Genomic DNA, 22869 nt, shown 5'->3' with positions numbered 1-22869 from the left:
CCCATCCCAGGGACACAGACTGTGTGCCACACACAGCCCATCCCATCCCATCCCAGGGACACAGACTGTGTTTCACACACAGCCCATCCCATCCCATCCCATCCCATCCCATCCCATCCCATCCCATCCCATCCCATCCCATCCCAGGGACACAGACTGTGTGCCTACACCAGCCAAGCCCACACTGGGGGAAGAGGAGGCTCTCGGTGCCCAGCCTCTCACCTGGGCCATCCCAACACCCTCCCACGCCCAGCAGCTTACGTGGGCCAGCGGCTGCTTGTCCTGGAGCAGCAGGAAGCGGTGGCTCTGCTCCGGGCTGGAGTACTCCAGGACCAGGGCAAAGTGCTCGATGTGTCTCAGCGACAGGCGGTCCTGCAACGTCACCATCACGTCCTGCAAACACCACAGACAGCTTGGGTGCCAGGCACTGGCTACTTCCCGAGGGGGAGCTGGGACCTCATGGAGAGCCCACTCGCCCCTGGCAACTGGGGCCGTGCCAGGATGAGGCTGAGAGGGTCCACAGGATGGTACCAGTGACCTTGCAGCGGGAGGTGAGCAGCAGCCAGAGCCCCAGCACCTGGGGTAACCCCGGGTGGTGCTGAGGGAGCTGGCCCCTGGCAGGTGGACTTGCAGGAGATCCAGCCTGGCTGGAGGGCAGGCTCACAGCAAGGAGAGAAGGCAGGAGAGGCAGAGCCAGCCAAGCCCCATCCCTCCCAGCTGCAAAGCGTGCTGCCTGGGGAGGCAGACCGGCCATCCATCATGCCAGAGTGGCTTGCAGCCAGCCCAGCGCTGCTGTTCGTGCTCGGGAAGCAGGAGAGGAAAAATGGATTGGGCAGGTGGGAGGAGAGGAGTGTCACGGTGCTGTGGGGGGAGCAGAGGAGCTCACCTTCACAGTGGTTCGGCCATCGAACGTGAAGGATTTGATCTGCCCGTTCTCCAGGAAAACCTTCAGCACGTTGGGAATGAGGAGGAGAGCTTCTTTCTTCAACATGTCCTGGCATGTGGGGCCAGCAAAGGGGGAGGCGAGGAGGGTGGGGGGCACGGAGAGACGGAGGGAGGGTGGGGAGAGAGTGTCAGTGATGGAGCACTCGTGGCACCCTCTGCTGCTCTGGGCTTTTGTGCTAAGAGGCACATTTCCCCTGAAAACCCAGCATTCTGTCGAGACATCAAGAAGCGCAGAGCTGAGGCAATTCAGAGCTGCCTGACAGATTCACCTCCTCAGCTCCCAGCAGCTGCAGTGGGAACAGAGCATCTGTCCAGCACATCCCAGTGCCATGCCTGGCAGCCTGTCCCGCTCCCCAGCTGGTGTCCCAGACAGGAGGTATGGCCGGGGTGGCTCAGAGCTGATCCCCCTTTCCTGACCCTCACCCCAAACCTATCCCCCCTCAGCCCTGCACATCCCCTCTGCAGGAAGTTGGGAGAAGGCTGGTTTTATTTGGTGAGAAGCATTTCAATCAGATAATTACCTAATTGATTTTCCTTAAAAATAGAACATGCTAGAAGTGCTTTACAGGGTTTTTTTTTTCAGTTTTGTTCTGTTGTTAATAAAACCTTTCTGCAATTAAGAGATAAAAGCACTGGGCTGGAAATCTACAGCTTCCACAGCCATTCAGCAGTGCCCTGGTCACCCTGTCCCACACAGAGGCACTCCAAAACTTTTGGGATCAGGCTGGAAGCCACAGATCTTCCTTAGAGCAGGCACTGGCATTGCCTGGATGCCTCCCCTGGCTGCTTAGGGGGACTCAGCTGAGACCAGGTTTCTAAGGCCAGTTTTTGGGGCTCCTTCAGAGGGACAGGGGACGCCCACAGAAAGTCCCCCAGCGGTGACCCAACACATTGACTGTGCCCAAGGGCATCTGTACTGTGGGACTCCCCAGGCCAGACAGCTGCTCTCACCTGCAGAGCCCAAATCAGGGAAGAGGAGCCCTGTGGCCCCCAACCACCCCACACCCTGTGGGCCTGGGGACACCTCAGGGGGTTGAACCACAGAGGAAGGCAGGGCAGGACTTACTGGGTCTGTCTCGCCGACTGTCACCTGCTCGGAAAATCGGACTTTGGCCGGGTTGGACCTTAGCTTCGCCTTCTTGGCTGCACTGATGAAAGCAGATTTGGGGGACTGGAAAGAGAGCACTGGGTAAATCACCTGCCCGCCCTCGGAGCCATGGCGTGGGGAAAGGCAGACACGGGGCCCAGAGGAAACCCCTCTGGAGCCAGTGTGATCATGGGGAGTGGGCAGCAAACCATGAAATGGGGAGGGTGGAAAGCAAATCCCCTTGGCTGTGGTTACACAGCACTGCAGACAGGGCCAGAACGACGAGCCCCAGCCCCTGAAGTCACACCAGCAGCATCAGTGTGGCAGGGAGGCTGCACCCCAGTGAGCACCTGTGCCTGGCACTCCTTGTGCAGGCTGAGCTCCAGCAGACGTCAGCCAGGTCTTGCTTGGAGGCACTGGCACCGGCTGGATGAGAGAGATGAACCCTTGGGTTTGCAGCCCCAGGGAGATGGCAGGACCCCGGGCATCCCTGCAGGATGTTCTGGTGGCAGAGCCAGCACATACTCCAGCACAGAGACAGTCGTGCCACAGAGCTGTGCGTGTCTGATGGTGCCAGCACCAGCTGAGCTGCCTGTCCTGGCTGGCGGCCATCCCGGGCCAGGAGGAAAAAGGCTTTTTTGGAGTGTGGCACTCGCCCCCACTCCTGACAGAGCAGCGCTGGGTGGGGGCATCTCCTTCCCGGAGAGGAGGGGAGCACAGGGGAGCTCTCACACTTCTTTCCTAACATCAAAGACCCGGTGAAGCACAAACGGTGCCTCTGGCGTGACAGTTCGGTCTGCCCCAGGGCCAAGGGCGCCGAGCCCCAGTGCACCATCGCTGCTGGTGCCCGCAGCATCTCCAGCCCTCCTGCAGCCCGGCCCTCCCAGCTCCGCAGGGACTCCCGAGCCAGCAGCGACCCCTCCCTGCCACCTCTGGCACGATGGGTTACTCCATCAGACACACGGGATGTGCTCAGCAAACCGGATGAGTTTGGGAATATTTTCCCTCCCTCCCTCCCTCCTGGTGACAAGGATGGGGAGATGGCTGCACGGGGCCGTGGCAGCTCTCAGACCCCATAGCTTGGAAGAGCCTTGGGGTGGTGGGACATGGGTCCAACAAATCAGTTGAGCTGCCTGAGTGGTCTCCCAGGGTCTCCAGGAACCCTGCCTCGGCCTCCAAAAGGGCTTTTCACCCCTGTCCTGGCTCCCCTGGAGCTGGCCATGGCCCTGCCAGTCTCACCTGGTGGGTGTGCAGGACTGTGAGGATGATGAAGTCCTTAGCCTTCCTGTGACAGAAAGGAGAAATTAAGATGGATGGGACCTTATGGTGATGGACCTCAACATGTGCAACTGGCTACTTGAGAGCACATGCCACCCTTCCCAGCCCAGAGGTGGTTGGGATCTTTGTGGGCTCCTTGGGGTGCTTGACAACGTGGCTGTGGATCCTTTCCCACTTGGCTAGCTGGGAAGGGCTATGGCACTTGCTCCAAGGCTCTCCCCCTGCTCAGGCTGAGAATTCCCCACCCCAGCAGTGACCACTGGTGACGTGGGCGTGCACTGACACTGCAAGGCTTTGGTACGAGCGCAGCAGCCTGGCACGAGCCCCTCCCCAGAGCCGATGAGGGACAAGTGTTGTCCTCACCTGACAAGCTCGATGAATCTCTCTCTGGGGGCTTCACTCACATCCTCATCGTTGATGGCCAAGATCTGGTCTCCTGGCAGGAGTTTATCCTCAGAGGGGCCGCCTGCCAGGAGAGAGGGTCAGGGCCAACCCAGGCATCCCGGAGCTGCGGGGTGGAGGGGAAGCAGGAGGGTCCCAAGCATCCCCAAAGCGTTTGCCCACGTATGTGGCTGTGGAGGACACCCTGCAGGCCCACCAGAGGGGACAGGAGAGGACAGGAGCCCAGGGAGGGGTCCTACCGGGGGGAAGCGCCGCTGTATTTCCTGGCACGCTGCAGCTGTGTCCAGGACCACCCCCACACCCTACCTGCTGCCACCGACCGCACCACCACGGGCCTCTCGCTGCCAGCCACAAAGCCGAATCCGTAGAGGGGGTGGCGCTGGACCGTCACCTGTCGGAGCGTGTCCGAAGGCAGCTGCCCACATTCCATATCATCGCCACCGCGCTCCTCCGGCATCACATGGCTGCGCTGCAACCACAGGGACAGGCTGTAACGCACCCCACCCCGCAGCCCTGCCCGCCGCACCGAGCCCTCTGAGGCTGCAGGGCAGCCCCACTCCACCTGCAGCACTCCCAGCACTCCCAGTCCCTTCCTGGGATGGCCACAGCCCCGTCCTCCCGTGCAGAGCCGTGCTGCTCAGTGCCTGTCCCTGCCACAGCACCAGCAGCTCAGGCAGGGCACATTCATGGAGATGCCACACAAGGGTAAATCACCATCCTCTCCCAGCACCTCACTGTCCCACCCCTGCCCCAGCACTGCAGCCCATTAGATGGGAGCTGTGTGGGGGGTAAACTGCTGGTGGTGTGGCTCTGGCCATTCCCTGAGGGTCAGGGGAGACAGCGGCCCTGGCACCGAGAGCTCTCCCTGCCATTCTGCAGAGCTTTAAGAGCAAACCCCAGGGCTGGCTTATTCATGCCGTGTAACACAGCTCAACAATATCAGACATAAGTGAAAACAAGTTTAGCCAGTCTAAAAACTGGGATTAAGGCAGGCTCAGCTGTGCTACTCCAACCAAATCTCCACCACCAGCTCAGGGACTCCTTGGAGTGGAGACAACCAGAAGATGGGAAGATCCAGCCCAGGGCAAGGTCATGTCAAAGCTGCCCTAGGCATCCCAGAGCAACGCCAGCCATGGCTCCAGGCTGTGAGCCTGCTATGGGGGAGCAATCCCAGCACCACGGGATGGCCACGGAGCACAGCACAGATGGCAACACGCACAGCCCAGCCAGAAAAACAAAGTGGTGAACGTGCTGTTGTTTCTGTGCTGCTCATTGCTTGTTCCTGTCCAGACTATTTAGTCTACTTAAAAAAGATCCTTCCCGGCCTTTTGACAACACACCAATTGTTCCATCTCTTATCAGTTTAGGATTTGATGCATCATCCATCTAATGCTATCTGTCTGCATTTCTGACACCCCCATCTTCTCCCAGCGCTGCATTTGGCACCTGCTGCAGAGCCAAGAGGGACAGCACGTGGGGCTGGAGGGGACAGGAGCTCCTGGCAGCTCCACACCAGCACACACAGCCTGGGGCTTGAGGACACTGCAGTCAGCAAAGACAGCCCCGTGCTGAGCCTGATCCCCAGGCAACCACCCAAAACCCTCTAAGGGAGGATGTCATGTCTGCCACGGGAGCCAGGAGAGCTCTGAGCACAGGTGAGTCTGCCCAGGGTCAGGGATACAGCTCTGGCCATGGGTGAGCTGCGCTGTGTGACGATGGGATGTCACCACAGCCCGGTGACCCATTCCCAGCACCCAGCTGGATGGGTGCTCGTGGCTTTCCCCTCCCACATGCAGCGGCACAGGGCTGGAGAAGAAAACGGTGAGGCCTGGGGAAGGGAACTGGTGAGGAGCAGCAGGGTCTGGGCACCCCCGAGCATGGGAAGTGCCGCACCCATCAGCGCTCCCAGCAGGAGCAGAGCCAGCTCCAGCGCCAGGAGAGTGCAGCTGCAGGGAAGTACCGGCGAGACCATCTCCCCAGCGACTGTCTCTGCGCCTCATTAGCTGCTCTGCTACTCCCATGAGCATTTAAAAGAACAACAGTAACAACCACAACAAAAAGAATCACGCGATTCAACCAATTTTCTCAAACAAACGTTATCCAAGGCCATTGTGCGCAGCTGAAAAGGCGACTGAATGCAGCACTGCGTCTCCACACGCCTGGCATGGCCAGGGAGAATGCCAGAGCTGGCTGCCACAAGACAGCAGTCACCGAGCTGCTGCCTTCCCAGGGGACACTGCTCCTTTCATCCCAGCCATGCTGCCCGCAGCCATTGCAGTCCCCCGGCCACAAGCCCCCCAGCAGATGAACACGAGGATGAGCAGCAGGGCTCGAAGCACTGGGATGCCTCGGAGATGTGGCTGAGCTCAGTGCGATGGCTCCGGGGAAACAGAGGCAGGGGTTTGCTCACCAAGTCACAGCAAAGTGGGTGGCGAGTCCCAGACCAGAGCTGCCCAGTTGTGTCCCCAGATCTGTCCTTCTGTGTGCAATCGGGGCGTCGGTGTCACCCTCACTCCTCCCCACGGAACCCGCGGCTGAGCCACAGCCGGCGACCGCCCAGGACCAGGGACAGCAGCGTCTCCCGCAGCCGAAATTACCATCAGAACTGGTTAGCCGGGAAATCTTTGCAGCTTTAACACACAAAAGGAAAAGAAAGCACACCTCACTTCAGCCACAACCAGCCTGCCCTGCCATCCAGCGTCAAAGGGAAGAGGGGAATAAAGAGATGGATACTGACAATAAAAACTCCTTTACCGGCCTCTTAAGCTGCTCCTCTCCTGATAAGACTTGGACGCTGCAGAAGCATTACCAGGAAATTAAATAAAAGAGGACGAGCGTCCTCCTAAGCAGGACATATCCACTCCTGGAGAAGCGGTAATATGCTCAGCAGCAGGTACAACATGCCTTCTCCAGGCTGTGGCTCTGAACGTCCTTCCTGCGGCAGCTCTCTCATGTCGGGCTTGGGGATTAACGTGTGCTCACCCTGGACCAGAGCGAGAGGTCAGAGAAACCAGCAGCAGCAGTGGGTAAGGTAGCTCTCTCCCTAGCACTGGTAATTGGCTGCACCCCAGGAGCTATCACTTCCTTGGAGGCTGATTTTTTTGTGTTTCTTCTTTTAATTTCTGGGCAGAGAGCTGTTCTGGGCAGCAAAGCTCATGGGCAGGCTCTCGCAGCAGGGAGCTGAGGATATGAAACAATCCCTGGAGCTCAGCAGCTCTGGTGCCATCAGCAGCACCAAACCCAGCCTCGCCCTGGTGCCACACTGCTTGGGGAACACCTGCCACCACCTTGGTGGGCACGGGCCAGCACTGACCCCATCCCACTGCAGGGAGCCATTGGCTGTTTATGTCCATGTCCTCACCCTGCCTGTGTCCTTACCTGCCTGCTGCCCACCCTTAGCCCAAGAGCCTGCTCTGCATCCCCTTGTGTCCTCGGTGTCCACCATGGCACAATGCCATCGAGGCACAGTCATTGGAAAACAGCTCAGCACAGAGTAAAAGGACTTATCAGGAGAAACCTCTCTGTGCCCAGCAGCAGCAGGAGCCCACCATGGATGTACCCCTGTGGGAGCATCTGGCTCTTCATGGTGTCTCGACTGATGTGGCACGAAGATATCCTGAGGCTGGGACACTCATCTGCTGACCTCAGAGCTGGCACTGATCTGGTCACACTCTGCCACCCAAGGTAAGAGAGACATCAGCTCGGTGCAGTCACTGCCCATCATGATACAGCCACCACCAAGGGATGTGCCTTCAGCTTCCTGAGCACCTTCACACCTCCCTGCCACGGAACAGGGCTGAACACGGAGCCCTCATCCCCCCCAAACAGATAAAGGCAGAACAGGAGTCACTCCAAAAGCTGACGCATCCGTTTTTAATTTCCTACCACAACAAATCTCTGCTCCCTCTGAGGACTGATATTCTGCCTTTGCTCTTAATGCTGACTGGCCATCTGCCACCAGAACAAACCAGTACCACCTGCCTGGGAGGAACGATGGTCTCCGTCTACCCAGGACACTCACACCATTTCCAACTGGCTTTAAACAAGTGGCACTGGGTAAAAACACTTTGTGCAGCTGAGGAAGGGCTCACAGCTCAGCTCCAGGATGGGGAGTGGGTATGGGAAGGTCTTGTCGCTTTTGCAGAGGGGCAGTTTGCAAGGATGGGTGCCAGCTCTCCTCCCCCTTCCTCTGCTGCTGTGAACAGCCCAAGAACAAGCAGAGCCTGCAGAGTCCTGCCTCTCCTACTGCAAAGCCATGCCCAGCTCCTCCATCTGCCGGGCTGCAGTTGGTGAGCGGCTTGTGAGGCATGTGGGATCCTGAGCACGTGTGGCAGCGGCAGGAAACGCCGGGGAACAGGCCAAGAAGGGTTTTTATGGGGAACATATGGCAGCTCCAGCCTCACACCCCGGTCTCCATCTCAGATGGAGCCGTGGGGCTGCCAGGGCACGTGGGGACCAACAGCGGGGACAAAGCAGAGCAGGCAGAGCTGGCTGGCACGGGATCCACTGAGACGTGTGTCTGCTCCACCAGCCCTGCATCTGCACCCAGAGGGCATCTGGGCACCTTGGCAGATGCCATTTGGCCCACGATTAGGTGTCAGACACCCCCAGCATGGGCAAACAGATGCTGTCCTTCCTGAGGAGCTGCTCGGCCACATAGACCCAGCCTGGTAATGCTGCCCCTGCTCTGGCAGTGTTCAACAGCTGAGAGAAGTGAGGAGAGCTGGACTGAGGGGTGCCAGCCTGGCTGAGACCAACACTAAGGGCACCAGAATAACCCTGGCCTTCACGGGTGAAGTCCTTCATGGACCCAGCCAGGAGAATGCAGCCTGCATGCGGCTCTGCCATATGGCCCACGACTTTACCCCCTGTGCTCCAGCTTGGATTTGCTGTCAATATTGGGAAGCAGTTTAAAACCAGCAGAGCCCCTCAAAGGGAGCTGGCTGTCCTGAGCTGGCAGGTGAGCCGGGTGCGCTGCTGGTACAAAGGTGGGGTGCCAGATGGCACCCGACTGAGGGGACAAATACCCCTGGCTTTCAGCGCAGGGACGAGCAGCCAGTGAGCAGTGTCCAGCAGAGCTGCTGGAGAAGCTGATGAGCAGCCAAAGGCAGCTGTAAATAACGAAGCAGCAGCCGCAGCCTGGCTCTGGGCAGCAGATGCAGCCTTCTGCTGCTCAGCCTGCAGCTTTTGAAATGGTCCTGGCATCTCACCTAGAGATGAACACAGGCTCAGGGGCCAGGCAGGTTGGGGGCTAGTTGGAAATCCTAGGACCTGTTATATCCTGGGGGTGGCAGAGATGGATTTATTGCCCCTGGCAAGGAGTGGAGCCAGCTCAACAAGGTGCTGGGGGCAGGAGGGGCTCAAAAATTCTCAAAGTAATGATGGCAATTACAAAAAATAGAGTATAAGCATGGCTAGCAAAGACCCTGTGTGTCACCACAACCTCCAGCCACACTCAGGTCACCAGAAGAAACAGCTTCTGCAGAAGGAAAGGCTGTCCTGAAACAAGCCCTGGGGGGCACGGCCAGATGCACCGCTGAGAATCTGCAGCTCAGCCTGTTTCCTGCTTTCCATGGGCAAAAACACACAGACATTGCCTTCCCCATCTGGGACTTGGGATCTCCAGGCTAGAAAGGAGAAGAGGGACCACAATGGTCCCTAAAAGCAGCCTGACAGCGGGCAGGGAGCTGGCACTGCATGAGAACTGGAAGGCACCTGTGGAAGGAGATTTTACAGATGGAAAAGGCAGCACTTTGCCACACAGAAACCAATTAATCCCAGGAGCTCCCTGCCACAGGATGCTGGGGAGGCTGGAAATTCTACTGGGTTTGAAAAGCAATTTCCAGCTACTAAAGCCAGAGGCCTCCACATTTTCCTTGCTGTAGTTTGCCGATCCTGGGAGAATTTACACCAAGAGCTGTCTGATCAATGTGCAGCAGGAGAGAGGACCTGAGCCCACCTCGCTGGCACAGTGCATGGGCTGCCCTAGGTACACGTGGCTGTGGCAGAGATGGGTCTGCAGCTGAGTGTGCCACTGGATGCCCTCGGGTCCCAGGGCAAGCACTCAGCACCTGCAGGAGTGAAGGATGCTGAGTGTGAGATGATGACAACCTCCAGATTGTTCACTCACACAGTCTGGCCGTGCCTGCACAAATTTGGGACAGGCTGGGGTGCTGTGGAACCTGTATAAATGCCCCCCAAAGACAGTGGGTTCCCTCATCTGTTCAAGTTTCCACCACATTACAAACACCATTCTCCTCCAAATTGTTTGATGCTGTTACAGTAACCATCCTCCTCCACTAAATTGTTCCAACCAGGGGCTCCCACTCAGGTAAAAAATTTCTCCTCCAATCTTCCCTATGATTTTTGGCTGCTTAAGGGATTTTTGTTCTCCCCAGCTGGAGAAGTGGATCAAAGCAAAATCCTTTAGCAATGGAAGGCTCGTGCTCCTGACCCAGCCAGCAGCAGGTAGAGAACCACGGGGCTGCTGGCAAAACTGAGCAGAGCTGGAGAGCCTGGCTGGAGAAGAGGAACTTGAGACAGGCAGGGCTTCCCTTGCAGGGCTCTAACAAATCTGCCTGCAGTGAGAGAGGGGTGTGAAGAGGAAAGCCTGTCTCCTCTCTAGTGCATTGAGAACATGCCCTGAGCACGGGCACCAAACCACAGCACACCATGGGACAGTTTTGTTTAGGGTATCTCTCTTTACATTTGGGGATGCCCAAGCAGCTGGGCACTAATCTAGGGCCTGGGAGAACCTGGTTTCCAGCCCCTCCTCTGCCACCATCTGCTGTGGTGATCACGGGCATGTTACCTTGGTCCTCTCCTCTCTGGTGCTCCACTGGTGCCAGCAGGCAGGAGCCCCCCCTTGCCCAGCTAAGCAAGACTCAGAGGGATTTTTGTCTTTGTGAGGACAACAGAAATACAATAAACAGACAGTCAACACTGGGATAAAATGAGATGAACACGTAAGAGGATTAATCAGAGATAAGGAGCAATAGAATAAAATTTGCAGCATTTTTCTCCATTATTTGTGTGATGCTCAGCTGCACGATGGGGGCTTGGAGTGATACCAGTTCCCCACCAGCCTGGCCACTCTCCACTTGTCCATTATTGCTTTTAACTCAGGAGCCCTCTGTGTTTTATTGACTTTGCTTTCTGGTGGCACTGGAGGCAAATACCCTTGGCCCCGTGGGCAGGAGGGGGATTGCACCAGCCCCAGGTGATCCTGCACCTCTCACGCTGGCAGAGGCAGCTTGAGCCCAAACGGAGCCTTTCCTGCCAGAGCCCCCAAGTGCACCCAGTGTGTCCCCAGAGCTCCTCAGGGCCAGGGTCTGGCTGCTGCATGGCACAGCAGCTCCTCTCCAGCAGCAGGAGAATGGCTCCCCCCACACTTGTCTGGGCACCAGGCACCCGAGGCCCACCTTGCTCCAGCAGATTTGCAGGAGGAGAAATTTATCGCTGCCTATAAAGTTCAGGAGGGAGTTAAATAAGGCGGGAGATTTACACATCCTTTACATTCCATTAGCGAGCAGGTACAGCCTGCATCCCCTCCCAGGCACCAGTGAGGAAGATTCAGGGATGCTGTCAGCCCTCCTCTCCCACAGCTGGCAGAGAAGCTTGAAAATCCAATCAAGCACTTTCCTCTGGGCCTTCAGGAATCCCAGGACTATCACTGTGGATTTACAGTGAGCAATTTCCTCAGTGGATGACTTGGACTCCTATCTCCACCCAGCACAGCACAGAGCAGGGCAGGAAGGGACCTGGGGGAAGGAATGCCAGAGCAGGCAGGACAGCAGGAGAGATAACGCCATCCCCAGCTCAGACGGCTGCGTGACAGCCCCTGGGTGCAGAGGGAGCCTGAGCTGGACTCAGAGCTCACCCAGCAGCTCCAGCAACCCACAGCCCTGCCCTGCCAGCCCATCCAGGGTGAGAGCTGGCCTTGACACAGAGGTGGCAAACACTAGAGCATTTCTGGCACTACAGCATTGGTGAGATGGTCCCCCAAGCTGCGACACAACTGGCCCACAAGCTCGCCTGTGTGGCAGCAGCAGGGACTGTCCCAGCAAGTCCTCAGTACTGTCACCAGCCCTGTCAAGAGCTACACAGGAACCTGCATATGGGAGGTGACAAACACAGTCCCACAGAGTCCCCCTCCGCCCCTGCCTTTTCTAGGATCCCTCTCCGTGCTCCAGGGCTTAGTAAAGCTCTTGAGCTGATGCAAGATAAAGGCAAAAACATTAAAAAGAGAAAATGCAGAGGAGCAGAGGAGCCTTTGTGTGTGATGCTTCCAGCCTGGGGCTCCTGGCCTTTCTAGCAGAGAGGCTCAGTTTATACCTCTTTATAATCTCTTCATAATCAGCTCCCAGCTCTGCTGCCTGTGCCAGGGTGCTCCTGGGGGTGCAGGACGAGGAGGGGACTCTGCAAACTGCAGAGTCCATGTGTGCTCATGAGTGCAGTGTGTTTGCCAGGTGTATATATATTTAGAGGCACACCTGCCCACGTGGACTCTGTTTTCAACACGTGGGTGTACAAATGCTGCACCGAAGAAGCAGCAGCAGCCTTGGAAGGTGGCACCAGTTTGTGTACAGCCCTGTGACTCCTCACCCTCAGGGCACCACAAGGTGCTCACCTGGGGAAGTGCTGCAGGAATAGAACCACAGAATGGCCTGGGTTGGAAGGAACCTCAAAGCTCATCCGGTTCCAACCCCCGGCCATGGGCAGCAGCACCTTCCACCAGACCAGGCTGCTCAGAGCTCCATCCAACCTGGCCTTGAACGCCTCCATTGATGGGGCAGCCACAGCTTCTCTGGGCAGCCCATGCTAGGGCCTCCCCACTGTCACAGAGAAGAATTATTTCTTAATATCTAATCTAAATCTACTCTCAGTTTGAAAGAGACATGAGGACACGGAACTGCTCCTGGCACAGCACGATCTGACTTGCATGCCCCAAGGTCCCCGGGGGATGCACACAAACATGGTCCCCCACAGGACACAAGCACCTGGCTCCCTGTGGGATGCACGCACACACCGTCCCCAGGGGAAAGCCCAAGGGACAACTCCATGCTGGTCGCCCACTGGCACACAGTCTCCCCACCCTGCCAGAGCTCCCAGGCAGCACCTGAGGTCACACTCACCTGGCTGTGGCAGAGAAGGGGCTGCCAGCACAGCCCTCTGGTCCCTGGGGTACCAGATAGGACCAGAGCATCAGCAAGAGCCAGGTGCTCATTCCCCACATGCTGTGGGTGCCCACGGCTTTGGTCTGCCCACACCCCTGCTCTGTGGGGCGGCAGCAGTGCACTCAGCAGGGCGCTTTGAAAGCACCTGTAATGAGAGAAATGCCCCAATAGGTTTCTAAACAAGGCCAAATCATTTATAAATATTGGTGTCACAAGCTGGCCAGCTCAGGCTGGTGCTGGTAGCAGAGTGACCACTGGCCATGTCCTGGGTGCACTCCTGGGTGATGCTGCTGAAGGCACAGCAGTGCTGGCGAGCGCTGCACGCCGAGCGTCATCGCAGCAGACCTCAGCACTCCTGCTGCATAGGGATCTGATGATTTTCTGAGTTCCTGCTGTAGTAATGAGCTTAATCAGCCCATGCAAATCAGTTTCCATTTGAAACCAGCCTTATCTAATGGAACCCACTCGGTATTTGCCTCCTGGAGTTTTCACACAGATCAATCTTCCCCGTTTCAGGTGTGAAAGACAACTGGGGCAGGGAATGGTTTCACCTTTCCCAGAATTGGTCTGCAGCTTGGAGCTCAATGGCAATTTCTCAGCTTCATTTCTCATATTCTCATTGTTTCCATAAACAAAGGGAATTAGGCTCTGAAAACCCCTCTCCTCTGGCAATGGATTATGCCCTTAGATTACTGCAGCCATTCAGAGGAACATTTGGATAACGGAATTTACACAATTTAGCCTTTGGTGCCAGCGGGTTCAGCAGGAGAGCCCCTCCACCACGGCCTATTTTGAATAAGCAAATCAACCACGCACAGGGAGATTCATTTTGTAAAGTGCAAGTGGAAAAAGCAATGCCAGTTCCCATCCGCTCCTGGCTGACATTTTATTTAACAGGTTATTCATTTGCCCCAGCGTCCTCAGCAGCAGCAACAACCACTTCTGCAACCTCCCATAACTCACTGCCAGCTCCTTTCCCAGGTGCCTCCCCCTCCTCCCCAGAGGTAATTAGCAATTATGAAGGTGTTACACAGCAACCCACCCCATGCTGTTCAATGCCACAGCCCCAGCGCTGGCTCATGGACAGCACCATGTCCTGCAGAACCACATGCTACCCCAAACAGACCCCAAACCTCATCCCTCAGGCTTATCCTTCCAGGGATGCAGAAGCCTGAGCCCTCTTCAAACCTTTGCTGGGGCCCCCTGATCTCCTGAGAGAGCCTGGTCTGGAGCCCAAACTGACCCATCAGACCAGCACAGACCTTTCCCAGCTCCGTGGACCCTGGACCAGGTGTTTTGGTGCTGGACCCCAAGGTGTGCACAAGGCCACCAGCAAGTGAAACCCCTGGGGACCCACACAGGTCTGCTCTGAGCCCCTGCCCACACCCAGGACCCCTCTTGCTGCCCATCTTACTTATTTTCTGTTCATGTCCAGAGCCCTGCTATGGGGCTCTGGCTGATCCACCAGGCTGGGCTCGGTGTCTCAGCCCCAGCCAGGGCAGAGACAGAGAGAAGGTCTCAGAGACTGCTCACCATGCTCCCAGACAGGGCTCAGGCAGGACAGATGCTCAGCCTAAATGAGCCTAAATGAGCTTTGCCAAGGGGGAAAAGCCCTCTGGCAGAAGGTAAAGGAGGATGTCTGGAAGGGTGTCTCAGTCCTGCAGAGAAGGGGACAGAGCTGCAAGGAGCTGCCTCTGGAAAGGGAGTGTGGGCTTGAGGCAGCCAGCTGCTCTGGGAAACCACAACCAGCATGGCTCTCCTCACCAACTGCACTGCACGCCTCTTTTTTTTTTTTTTTTTTTTTTTTTTTTTTTTTTTTTTTTTTTTTTTCCTTCCTCTCTTTTTCTCCAATTTATCTTTTTGACACGTTCAATGATGCTTCTGCAGACTGAAAACAATAGAGACAGAGTTTCAGCCAAGGCAATTTCAGAGCTGAATCAAAGCTAAAAGAACCTAGACACAGAGCAGCTGAGCAGAGATGGCTCAGTGAGGGGGGACAGAGCAGTGCAGGTGCCCTGTCCCTCTCTGCAGCTCCCACTGCCTGGCTGGCAGAGAGGACAGCAAGTCCCACTCAGGAGCTGTGTGTCTCGATCCACTGTTTGCCTGCCACCCCTTCTGGCCCTGGTAGCATCATTTCCCCCCTCCCATGGATGCAAGTCCCCACCCCAAAGCCAGCCCTGCAGCTGCAGCTGAGTGAGTACCTGCTCGCCCAGCACACCGGCTCCGTGCCTTGCATAGCAAGCACCAGTGTCTGCTGTCCTGACCTTACAGCCCTGCAGAGCTTCCAGGTAGAGATTTTAATTCCCCCCCCCACAAGTGCTACTCTGCTGCTGCATGAAGGAGGTGGGAAGGACGGACGGACACACACACAACTGGGGAGAGAGGGAGGATGGGCTGATTCTGCCAAGGGAATATTGTACCTGGACCCGTAACAAGGAACAAGACACAATCCTCAGCATGACTCAGCCTGGAAACACATGCTGCTTCCCAGTCCCACTGCCAGGACTGGCACGTCTCCACTGCTCATCCCACAAGGAAGCAGCCCATGGCTGCCACCCCAGCACTGGCCCCAGATGTGTTTCTCAGCCAGGACAGGTAAAGCCAGGCATTCCTGGTACCTGGACAGGCTGATCATGCCAAAAGCAGCCAGGCAAAACGGGGGCTGATGCTGTGCAGGACAAGCTGTGCGTGGCTGACACACTGCTTGGTCTCTCTCAGACCTCCTGGAAGCAGCTGTCAGAGCCTGTCTGGTTCCAGTCCCTGCCTCCCCAGACACACCGGTAATTCTGCTCCCCTGGGCGTGTGCCACATTTGCTTCTCTCTGAGAGAGAAAGGGTTTCAGTGCTGTGAGCCTCAATGGTCTTGAAGAGCATCAAAAGCAGCAGGCAGAGCAGAGAAATGGGAGGTACAGGATCACAAGCATCCCCCAGGGCTGGTCCACGGGGGCACCTTGTACCTCAGAATTCCTGCCAGGGGACAGTGGTCCATACAGGACACTGTTCACATCCTGGGTGAAGTTCAGCAGCCTGGGAAAGGCAGCATTGTGTCCTTCTGCTCCTGCATTTTACTTGCGAAATGCCACATCCAGCTCCACGTTTAACTGTGGGGCTGGGCAGGAGCTGCCTCCAGAGCCGTCTCTGGGCCCCATGTGAGCATCTCCCAGGGGTCAGTGGCTACCCCAGTGCCAAAGAGCCTGTGCCATGCCCTTGGCTCCCCAGCCAAGGCACTGTGGCAGCCCCAGCTTGCCTGGGTGGGTGTGAAACCCCTTGCTGGGGCTGGCAGGCAATGCTCTGCTCGTGCCAGCATCATCTAAGGGAGGTGCTCGGCATCACCTCCTCGGATTAGGGGGTGTTAGAACCCCCTCCTCTCTGCCTTTGCCCCAGCTGGCTCCATCTCTCTGAAGGATACATCCCAGTGCCAGGTGAGATGGGCCTGATCATCTGAGGACATGCAAATAAACCCAGAGCCCTTCTCCCTCCTCACACACCAGGGAGAGCGTTCCCCTCACCGCCTGTTTACAGCCAACGCCGTGGTGAGGCAGGCAGAGTGACAGCTCTGGAGATGACATGTCAGCTCTGGCTGGCCCGGGAGGACGTGTCAAACTGTCACACAGCATTAGCTGCAACACATTCCTGCACAACACCCTGCAGCCCACACTGCCACGGGGCTGTGGCACCCCTGCCGTGCCACAGCACTCAGAGCCTGGCGTGTGGGAGCTGCCTCCACTCCATCACCTCTCTGGGCACTCCCCTGGCCAAGGGGTGCCGGCCACTGCTTTTGTCACCTGGCCCCTTGCATATCTTCTCCTGCAGCAGACACTCATGGCCTGCTGCCACGGGCTTTGCAGACCATGGTAGGCTGATGGGACCAGGCTGAAACAACCACCTGGCAGCCACTGAAGCACCAGGAGCCGGGGCAGGCACGGGGGAAGGATGGAGATGGAGGCACCGTGCTACAGCCCCAGCCCACCTGACACCCACACTGCAACAGCCCTCCAGGAACTATCTGGTGGTGGCATGGAGAGCCTGGCATGGGGCAGAACATCTCCTCACATCAGTCCTGGTGAGGCTGGCCGAGTCCTGTGGGACACAGCCCTGCATCCCCTCCCTTGCCACGTGCTACCAGCCCTGGCCTGTGCCCTCGAGCTCCTGGAGAGTGAAGCAAACAGATCTGCCTACAGCACCGCTGCTTTGCCTTCACCAAGAGATATGAAGCAAATCAATTTTGGGGCAGGATGAACCCTCTGCAGGGCACCGGTAGAGCCTCAGAGAAGCCTCAGAGGAGAGGTGGCCCAGTTAGCAGAGCAGCAGCAGCTCTCTCATCCAGCCTGCCTGCTCACACACCACATTCACATCCAGAGAGCATCGCAGAGCCAGGACCAACACCGCCCGTGGTCCCCACAGCTGTCACCTTGGCACTTCTGGAGAATGACAATTCCTAGCCACTGGTGGCAACACATCAGATGACTTTGTCCTGAGTCACAAAAAGCAGCAGAGAGAGCTGAACTTGGCCTCAGAGCTTGCTGCCCCTTCCTCCGCCGGCTCAGATCAACGCTTCGGGGCAGCGCCTGGCTCTGGGCAGCTGCGAGGCTGGGGTTAAGCTGCTTGGGCACCAGCTGTGTTGTAAATAACACAAGAGGCAGCTGCAATTCCTGCAAGATCAGGCCAGGAACACCTCTACCTGACATTCTCGGTTTGGCCAACAGCTCAAAAACCACCTCCCAAGGATGTGGACAAGGAGCCACCAGCCCTCGCTGCCTCCTCGTCAAGTTCCAGGCACAGCTTCTCTCATTTCTTACTTCATTGTTCAGATTAAAATCCTTCTGTTAGCCTATAAAAAAGGTAATCAAAACCATAACAACATCAATCAAATGCTCTCAGCAGATGAGCCAGTTGGTCCTTCACTCCTCCTGGCTGCCAGCAGCTCATTGCCATGGGTAGACAGAGCTGCAAGCTCCATCCTGAGGCCAGGATGGACATCCATCCGGGAGAGCTGGGGGCTGAGGCAAGGAGTGGGAAGGATTTCAGCTCCCACCTTGGGATGCTCTGGCACCCTCTCAGCACTCAGCTTGCTGGCAGGGAGCTGCATGACTGCTGCAGAGGAACAAGAGCTCAGGGACTCTCCCTGCTCAGCACAAAACCAATTACCCTTGTGGCAATTAAAAGCCAGGAGAGACAAAGCCCTCTGGCCAGGAGCATCTGCAAATCCTGACACCAGTGCCAGTGGCTCAGGAAGGAGGAGCAGATCTCCTGGAGCCATGGCTCCGTGCCAGCCGGGGCACACACTGGGGATGGATTACCCAGCAGCATTTTGGTCATGACAGGTGGTACCACAAATCTGCAGGACAGAGATGAGATGCTCTCAAGTGTCTGGTAACCTTTTTACAGCCCCATCAGTCCTGCTGCTGCACACAGAGTGGTCAGGATATGTTGGAGGCTACCAGCAATACGAAGCTCAGGGTCTAGGGGCAGTTTCCAAATTATGCCTGGGTCCACTGAGGCAGAGACACGGTGTTGGTGATGGAGATGTGCTTCCCACTCCCCTCAGAGCTGTGCCTGGGGGCATCACTGACACCCTGTGCAGCATGGGCAGATCAGACACTCCTCTGCTCCCTCGTGGACAGGCAGGGGCAGGGCTCTGCACCCAAATCACACAGGGACCGAGAGACCCACCGGTGTTCTACGTGGCCTTTGCTCTTCATGACAAGCAGGTGATTCCTGGGAAAGCAGCCTGTGCTGGAGCTGGGGTAACAAAGTGCCACCTCATCAGCAGAGGGGCCTGCAGGAGCTGTGCTTAGCACACCTGCTGCTCCAGCCATTCCCACAGGGTCCCTCTGCTGAACAGGCGCCAGGATGGAGCAAGTGATGAGACACTGTCAGCTCAAAGTGCCCCACGTGCCGCTGGCTGGATGCCAGCAGCATTCCTCCTGACCACAGCCTCAGCCCTGCTTCAGTGGTGCTGTAAAACCCACACAGCCAGCATCCCTGCTGGCACCTCATCTGCAGGAATTCTGCCAGGGGCAGGGAAGCACAGGCAAGTCGTTAGTATCACATCAGCAGAGAGTATCTAACCGGGATCTTACCCTGCCCGAACGGCAGCAAGGGAAGATGTTCCCTTTTTAAGGGACCTCCTCTGAAGAGCTGAAACAAAGCAAACCTCAGCATCTCCCTCTTACAGAGCCAAGGGATGGGAGCTGAGACTGGAGCATCCAGCTTCTCTGCCGCAGCCTTTCTTCCTTCCAAGAGGAACCCACAGTTCTGGAAAGGCCCCCACACCCTGGGGGATGCTCTCTTCCCTTCCCCAACTCAGGCCTGGCTCCCCTCTGGAACTTGAGGATTCTGATTGAGGAAAGCACCTTTTAAAAGAAGAAATAAATCTCAAAAATAATCCTTTTACTGCTGTTACCCATCAGTGGGACACACACCGTGCTTTGCTGGCTGTGATTATACAGACCCTGTGTGAACCCCCACAGCTCCCAAGGTCTCTTCCCTGTGTCCTCACCCCAGGCAGGACCAGGTGTCTCCTGCCTTCTCAGAAATGTCTCTCTCATCAGTTGGGCTACAGCAGGAACAGACCCAGGGCTCCTCTGCTCAAGTTCTCTGTACAGGCAGTGGAAAGGAGTCTCATGAACGTTGCTCAAAGGTGATGTGGCAGCAGCCAGAAGAATCACCAGCTGCTCCAAGCACAGAATAAAACTCCTATTAAAGGGGAAAAAAGCAAAGCACAAGAAACAACGAAGCACTGAAGTGCTTCACAGCATCCTCTGCCTCACCAAAAGAAAGGACCCTTCAAATGCTCTGAGACCCAAGCCTGGGAGATGCTCCAGTGCTGCCTCACCCCTTCCTACCACCCACCCTGCTCATGAGGGATGGGATGAGATGGCCTGGGGGGCCTGCAAGGAGAAACCTCCATGGAGACTGGGGGGGTCTTTGGAGTCTCTGAGGCAAAGTGGTGCATGCAAAGCAGATTGAAGCCTTCCCTACCCCTGGAAGGAATCGAAGGGGGTCTGCAGGGTGTGGGGCAAACAGTGCTGGCACACCCCAGCATTCCAGGCTGGATTGTCTGGCAAGAGGGCATGGACTCCATCTTATCCAAGCCCACACAGCCAGCCCCAGACCTCTCCTGTGGGGAGGAGGACCAGCAGAGGAGTCACAAGGGGTTGTTAATTGGACATTCTGCTAATGGGAAAGGGAATTAAGGGCTTCCCAGAGGCCAGCACTGGGGCCTGGATTTAGCAGCACTGTTCCCTTGGGGATTGCAAAGACAATGTAAATTCCCAGGGGATTAAACTTGGAGAGGATATCCAACTAGCAGGGAGAGAGGAGAGGCCAGCTCCATAGGAGGGATGGTAATTACAGAATTACCTGCCAGCCTTCTAGGACAATGAATGACATAGAATTTTATATAGATAAATAGAGACTGAATACAGCTGGGGAAACAGTCGGGGCAGGAGCAGCCTCTGCTCTCTGGCTGATGGCAGCACAGAAGCAAGGCAGGAGGATGGAGCAGGCAGGAGAGGAGCTGGGTTTGAACGGCAGAGCCAGCCCGGGAACGCTCGCGGCGCAGGGGACCGGGGAGTGACGCAGAGAAGGAGGCAGGGATGGCTCGGTGAGCACTGAGATCAGTGCTGCAAGGAGCCCCAGCCCCTGCTTAGCAGTCAGGTCAGGCAGCACCAACGCTGCCCGGGCGCAGGAACAGGACACGCTGTTTTCCCTCTTGCAGTCAGGGAGCACAGGGATGCTTTAACCTCCGCACCGCTGCCGGGCTGGTTCCTGAATCACTGCCTGTCCCAGACCCACAGGCAGCCAGGAGCTGTGCCCAGCACACCTGGGCTTTGCAAGAGCAAGGCAGGAGTGTTGAAGACCAGAAGAGGCTGAATGGCAGCAAACCTGAGAGCAGCCTGCGAGCCTGCAGAGCGCTGGCTGCCCGCCTCCCCTCCAGGACCGGGGCTGGCTGAGCCCTCAGAGCTGGGCATTTCCCTCGCTCGCTGCCCCATCCCAGCCGGCAGCCACCCTCCTCACAGCCTTTCCAGCCTTTGCCAGTGCGGGGAAACACCAGGCTGGGCTGCTTTTCGTTCCGGTGCAGGCTGCCCGCTTTGCCCGCTCCTTGCCCCGGCTGCTTCCCGGCTCTCCTTGGCAGGGAGGGCGCTGCCAGCCTGCCCAGCCCCGAGGTCGGGGTGCCGGGCTCCCCATTCCAGCCGCTGCTACTGGGAGACATCTCCTGGGTTCCTTGGAAACGCTGCCGAGTGGGAGCTGCCACTCGGGGAGTGAGTCACGCTGCCGGGCGGCGAGGGTGGCTCGCTGGCACGCCCGGCACTGGCTACCACTCGCCCCCCGAGAGCTGCAGTGACAGCGACACGGGGCACAGAGCCAGGGTCTCCCCATGGAGTGGCGTGTCCTGCAGCTGGGTGACAGCCCCACACTCCCACCCTGCTCCACTGGGCTGGTGGCTATAAAAGCGCTGCAAAGCCATTCCCAAGGGCTGCTTTTCCATGCCGCGGCATCAGGGAGAGAAGGAGCGGCCCTGGGAAGGCAGATCCTGCAGAGATGGAGACCCTGTGTCCCTCTGCACTGGGGCATCTCCTCCCTCCCAGCTCAGAGACTTTGGGACTAAGGGGAAACTGAGGCACAGGGGGGAGGAAAGGACTTGCAGCAGATCGCTGATGGTGCAGAAGCCCAGAGGCAAAAGGTTCTTCTGATCCTGCTCATCCCGGGGGATGCATCCCCCAAACCACAGGGCAGCAGCCCAGCCACTCCCCTTCGGAAACCACCTCCCTGCATGGCCTCAAAGACAGCACAAGCTCCTCAAAACCCGATGGGATGATAAGCACCTCTTCTGAAAGGGAGCAATTACCACAAAATACTGATTATGCAAATACCTTGGTTACCAAAATTATGTTCCCTGAATTCTGAGTAGGAAAGAAAAGAGCTGTGGAGAAAATTTGTTTAGCCAAGAGCTGCATCACATCTATTTATAGTGCCGAGAGGTGGAGAGGGACCTCCCTGGGCACAGGGGCTTTAGGAGGCCACCACAGCCTGGTGACCATCACATCAGGGACAGAGATGCTGCATGGCATTTCCCTTTCCACCCAAAACACTGCAAGACACTCATTCTCCTTGCAAGAACAAGGAAACTGAGGCACAGAAGCAGAAGGCACTTGGCCAACGAGACCCAGAGTGCAGAGAAGAGGCTGAGGTGCTGCCAGGAGCAGAGCAGGGTATCCCAGTGCTGCCCAGTGCCCCACACTTGCTGCACTGGGGTGGGACAGGTCAGACTTCCCAGAGCAGGAGCAGAAGTGTGGAGAGAGGCAACAACAGAGAATGGCATTGGGGGAAAAATACCTCTGTAGAACACCCAGAATGGGTTGGGAGAGCAGCAGCCACAAGGTTGGTTAGAGTAAGGCTCAAGGGGAACCTGTGAGTGTCAATTCACCAGGCAGGGTCTGTCCTGCTGCAGCACATCCTCCCTGGGATGGGGACAATGGCTTTCCCCAGGCCTGGCACCACCGGCTCGAGAGCAGCAGGGCTCAGTGTGCCACCCTGCACAGCCCTGGCTGTGCTCTGCTGCTCTGGGCTTCTCCCAGCCCTATCCACTGCCACCACGGGTCTGTTTTGCAGCCCCAAGGCCTTGAGTGGACTGCACAGCTGGTGCCAGAGCCACAGGGGTGAGTGTGGCTGCCCCACTGCTGAGCAGTGCCACAGGCGTGGTGCCATCCTTGGCAGAGGACCCTGACAGCCATTTCAGCTCTGCACAAGGCAGCTTTGGCAGGATCAAGCACCAGCTTGCAGGGATGGAGGGTAACACACACGACACAAGGGCCTTGAGGTGGCACAACAGGGGTGGCACCATTTCACACCTGGCCACCACCTGGTCCGCAGTGCAAGGTGGGACTAAAAGTGACAGCTGACATGACACTGCTCTGCCTTAACCATACAGCTTCCCTGTGTGGGAACAGCTGCTTCTCACTGTGCTGCTGGAGCC

At 57.2% G+C, this 22869-nt stretch overlaps 1 protein-coding gene across 6 annotated transcripts in view; it reads right to left on the bottom strand.

Annotated features, from left to right (window-relative positions):
- FRMPD3 (FERM and PDZ domain containing 3) overlaps positions 1-22869 on the bottom strand; it is a 59023-nt gene that overhangs the window by 24763 nt on the left and 11391 nt on the right. The window contains exons 2-8 of one of the 6 annotated variants that reach the window (XM_068205225.1): positions 6123-6342; positions 4019-4181; positions 3674-3776; positions 3272-3317; positions 2012-2116; positions 887-994; positions 262-393 (exon numbers count right to left, since the gene is read on the bottom strand). In XM_068205225.1, coding sequence (XP_068061326.1) covers positions 262-393; positions 887-994; positions 2012-2116; positions 3272-3317; positions 3674-3776; positions 4019-4169 — 645 coding nt within the window. In that variant the 5' untranslated portion in view covers positions 4170-4181; positions 6123-6342. Of the gene's footprint in view, positions 1-261; positions 394-886; positions 995-2011; positions 2117-3271; positions 3318-3673; positions 3777-4018; positions 4182-6122; positions 6343-7597; positions 7795-22869 lie in introns of those variants that run through there. The other 5 variants (XM_068205226.1, XM_068205224.1, XM_068205229.1 and 2 more) reach the window with 5 other exon arrangements.

This window comes from Anomalospiza imberbis, chromosome 14, assembly GCF_031753505.1.
Source record: "Anomalospiza imberbis isolate Cuckoo-Finch-1a 21T00152 chromosome 14, ASM3175350v1, whole genome shotgun sequence".
In the NCBI taxonomy this organism is placed as follows: domain Eukaryota; kingdom Metazoa; phylum Chordata; class Aves; order Passeriformes; family Viduidae; genus Anomalospiza; species Anomalospiza imberbis.
Note: the sequence above shows the minus strand (reverse complement) of the source record. Positions and strands in the feature narration are given on the sequence as shown.